Genomic DNA, 4,876 nt, shown 5'->3' on the forward strand with positions numbered 1-4,876 from the left:
ACTTCCAGGCCGCGGCTTGGGATGCTCTTGGCTGCGGCCTCTAGAGGTTGTTGTAACCTCTCAATTTTGCATCTTTTCTCAAAACATCTCAATACATTTCTCACATGATTTTGTAACATCCATACACTTAATGGAAGTTAAAATTATATCTTCAACAATCATATCACATTATGTCTTGTGAAATTCAATATCAAAATGTCCAACTCTCAATCTACACATTATTAGGTGAATTTTAGAAGTTACAAGTTTGTAACTCCAGAAAATATATTACACAATTGAACACATATTTGTCTATTTTTATAACTCTCAATATTATAATACGAAATCGGAATATTTAATCTCACATCATATTATATTATATAAGATAATATAACAGTTAGAACCCAATCCTACACTAAATAAATAGTATTTCTCTTTCAATTTGTAAGAACAATCAACTAATATTTTTCATAATTTGCACAGCTTTCTTTCATTTCACTGCTCCGATTGACAGATCTGGTTGATTTTCTACATTATTGTACTCCTCTACAACCAGCAAAACAGCGTTTATCTTCTTTGGCGAGGTTTTTGGCTTTTTCTTGACTTGAAAATAGTTCAATTATTGACCTAGAAAAAAGATCATTTAATTTACCCTTTACTATGTACAGCACTGTTTTCCAGACAGCTTCCATCAATTTGTTCTAGCTTTTTGTGCATGTTTGGCCTGATGCTGGTCATGTTTTGACATTTTACCTTATATTTAGTTTCCAGAATTAATTTTTAAACATTTTTATCTACATTACTAGATTTGACTAGCATGTGTTTAATAACCAGATATTTAATAAATTCTCTTTCTCAACAAGTATGGAGGACCTGGGACATTATTATTAGTGTAGCCTGTTACTGATATGATGATGATTAGAGCAACTTAGCTGGATCACTCAAGACTGAAATTTGGAACTCAAAACCAACTCAGTGATTCATTTTTTTCCTTTTCTTTTTCTGATCTTTGTTTATGTTTTATATTCAATTAACTGAATTCATACTTTTCTGAACAGAGAAAAACAAAAGAGTGAAAGAAAAGTAAAAAAAAATAAAAGAACCAAGTTAATCATCATCACAAAATTTACTCCATCAATTCATAGCAATTTTGTAGCTATACAGATTATATATATATATTTATTAATTTACTTTGAACATGGAGGGTTTGAATTTGGGTTACTGATCTGTTGGACTAGAACTATTTCTATTTTCATTTCAATGATTGATGATGATGTTGAATAGTAACAGATCTCTCTTTGTCTCATTCATGTTTGAAAACTCCTACTGTGAAGAGCTTCTGGAAATGAGGCCAGTGGATGATTTAGCTTAAGCCATGGGAGTTTCTGAAGCTAGTTTCAGCTGGTAGCTTCGTAGATGCTCTGTAACGATGGACGCCATGATTTCGATCTCATTGCACTTGCATTTGTTGATGACATCCTCTGTCTGTGTCCCTCAGATTTCGTGGCCTGAAAAAATGTTTTGTAAAACAAAAACCATAACATTAGCATACAAGGATTAGTATCTACACAAGGAAAAATCCGACTGGAGAAGATTGTTCTATCCATGACTGTGTTATACTCATGTAACTCGAAAAAGAGAAGAAGAAGAAGAAGAATAAAGAATATAATTATTTTCACTTTATACCTTAGAAGTTTTCTTTTCAGAACTCTCTTCTGTATCACAACTCGAACTCTCATTATTCTCTGCAGCAGCAGATTCTGACTTTTCAACCGATTCCAGCTGTTGTTTCTTGGCTTTTGCATACTTCTTTGCTCGTAACACTTTCATAACCTCTGCAACCACACACACGAATTATCTTTTCATAAGAATCTTCTGAGAAAAACGACGAAATCCCACTTGGCCAAATGCAACATACAAACAGAAGAAACATTATACCTTGAGTTGTAACGAGGCGATAAGCATGGCCAAGAGCAAGAGTCTCGTTGGGACGAAGAAGCTTGACCCGAGTGAAACGCACAGTTTTGATCTGGTCTTGTTGATTATTGTTGTTCTCTTTATTGTTATCAACATCATTATCTTGGTCTGAAACCGGCAATGGGATAATCAAAGACACGTAGTGACCAGGGTTCAACCTCATCACCTCGCTTGCGTTTATAGGCCAATACAGCCTATCTATTTTCCCACATGGGTGTTGTATCACCAGTGCTGCAGCATCAATGGCCTGGCAATTTCCCATCTTTTGCTCTTGGTTTTCTCTCTAAAGTGTAATGAAAAAAGAAGTGAGAGAGAGAATACAGAAGAAGACGAAGGTGAGGTAGATAAGGAAGAAGAAGATGATGAAGAAGAAGCAGGGGTCACTTTCAATACAGCTCCACAGAAAGCCACAAATATAACTATTTTTTTTTTAAGTGTCTAAAAATGACTAAACCAAAGCAAAGTCTCACTCTCAAGCAGGCCGTAGTCTCTCCCTCATTCCCCAACTAACTTATCCTAACGTGGGTCAATCTTATTTTAAACCCAAATTGACATTAACACGGCATATCACTACATATAATAATATATATTAAGAATTAAGGGTTTTTTTTTTGGCTCAAGAGATATTTGGTTTGTCAACCAATGGGCACCGGCACCGGATCTCAGCAGCCACGTGGAGAGAAGTGGTGTGAGAAGGTGGCATTTTGGACGGACATGCTCGGCTTTGTCGACGGAGTCAAGGTTTGGGCTTTGGGGCCTGGCCGGGCCGGGTAAGGAAACTAGTAAAGGAAAGGAAATAATATATATAACCAAATCAAAAATATGAAGCTTCTCATAATTAATCACTCTTTATATAATGAAATCACTATTCAAATTGTTTTAGAAAATAATTATTTAAAAAATAACCGAAGAAAAAGTGGCCAAGCGTGCGGGCGTGCGAGTTATAAGGATTAAAGATTCTTTTTGCTTGGACCAAAAGAACACGGACACACATACACAAACACACCCTTATCCGCGTTACTCACGACTCTTTGGCTCTTTGCTGAGCCAAAAATTTAAAAAGGAAAAAAATGGTAAGAAATGGCGACTATACTATTATAACTATGCTATGACTAGGGTTGAAACTAGTTGATTTGGGATTTATACACAAATTTATCCGAACCCCACTTCGAGTTTGAGATATCTTAATTGAGTTTAGTGGCTAAGAGCATATATAAACTATGATGCACCCACTATCTACTTACATGCATATATAAATATATATATATATATATATGAAAATTCTATAATAGGGTCATGTCTTTTGTCCCCCGGTAGAGTTGTTTATGTTTTTAGTGCGTGAAGAAATTATAACTTAAATTTTTTTTATATAACGGTGTACATTGTAGTTTTAGTAAGCATCTCACAAAGTTTTAGAAATTCCGAATAATTTACGGTGTCGAAAAATGCTTCAAAATAATTTGTTTCACGCGCGTATAAAACATGCTTAAAAACAACTTGTTTTTGTGTTTCCAGTATATGAATAGAGTACCATTCAAATTTACAGTGCTGAAAATAAGAAATATATTATTTTGAAGCTTGTTTTAAATGTGCACGAAATAAATTATTTTGAATCTTATTATCGGCATCGTAAAATAATCAGAATTTTTAAAAAATTGGTGGAAAGACCTAAATAACTATAATGTATACCGTCGTATAAAAAAAATTAGAAAATATTTTTTTTACATGCCAAAAAAAGAAACGCTTCTACTAGTTGGGACAAAAGGCATGACCCAACTATAGTCTTCTATATTATTAGAATTCTCCAATATATATATATATATTTATATATAGTCGAAAATTCTTATATAGGAGCTTTGTTTAAGCTTTATTGGTGGAGCTCTCAGTGTTTCTCGACTCGTGAACAGTTTTCGGTGCGATTTTTTTTATGACCGTGTATATTGTAGCTATTTAGAGCAACCTGCAAACTTTCAGAAAATACTGAATAGTTTACAGTACCGAAAACTAGGTTCAAACTTGTTGATTTCCACCCGCATAAAAAAAATTAGTCACGAGTGCAACAACATGTTTGAACTTAGTTTTCGGTACTGTAAACTATTCGGAATTTTATAAAAATTTGCAGGATGTTCTAAATAGTTACAATATACACGGTCATAAAAAAAATCGTGCCGAAAACTGTTCATGGATCGAGAACAATAAAAGTCCTACCGGTAGGGCTTAAAGTGAAGGACTAAGAGAATTCATATATATATATATATATATATATGTAAATATAAATATTTATAGATATAGTTATCTTTCCTTATGGAATATTAAACGTTGTGCACAACTTTTTGTATAAGCTCCAAAGTTGGATGCTTTTTAAGTAAGATCAAAGTGACATATCAGAATTCACAAAAAAAAAAGTGACATATCAGAGCAAATAATTAAAAAGATTTATTATTATTATTATTTTTTATCTTTTTTCTTCTTGAAGCTTTTGGCTCACTTCCTGTGGAATACAAGCAACATGGGTTAATTAATAGGCTTGAATTGGTTGGTTAGAATTTTTTTTTGTTGGACATTTTTAGGTTTTTATTCCTCGTGGAGTGAGTTTGTGGAAAGTGATGTGCATCAAATCTTTAGTAGAATCCTTCTTATAAGAAGAACTATTTATTATTAGTATTAGTATTATTATTATTATTATTATTATTATTTATGTTAATGTTTGTTAGCTTAGTCACTCACTAGTGTGAGTGTGAGTGTGAGTTAAAATTAAAAAATAAAAATAAAAAAACTAAAAAATAGTGGCTGCCGGGAAACAAATGGTTGTGTTTGGAGGGGGACAAAACCTGGTTACAGGATTCACCAACTCTTGTCAGGGTGTTTGGTTTTTGAACCCTTGAAAATGGATCACGTTTAGACAAGGAGAACAAAAAAG

General features: G+C 33.2%; 1 protein-coding gene across 1 annotated transcript; it reads right to left on the reverse strand.

Moving 5' to 3' along the window:
* Positions 1 to 1,063: 1,063 nt before the first annotated feature.
* Positions 1,064 to 2,691, reverse strand: LOC133822047 (uncharacterized). The gene is made up of 3 exons (XM_062254249.1): positions 1,918 to 2,691; positions 1,666 to 1,814; positions 1,064 to 1,487 (listed from the first exon to the last, which is right to left on the reverse strand). Exons 1-3 carry the CDS (start codon positions 2,216 to 2,218, stop codon positions 1,377 to 1,379), a joined length of 561 nt encoding a protein of 186 aa, XP_062110233.1. The 5' UTR covers positions 2,219 to 2,691; the 3' UTR covers positions 1,064 to 1,376.
* Between the last annotated feature and the right edge of the window lie 2,185 nt (positions 2,692 to 4,876).

The sequence above is a fragment of the Humulus lupulus genome, chromosome 3 (assembly GCF_963169125.1).
Source record: "Humulus lupulus chromosome 3, drHumLupu1.1, whole genome shotgun sequence".
In the NCBI taxonomy this organism is placed as follows: Eukaryota; Viridiplantae; Streptophyta; class Magnoliopsida; order Rosales; family Cannabaceae; genus Humulus; species Humulus lupulus.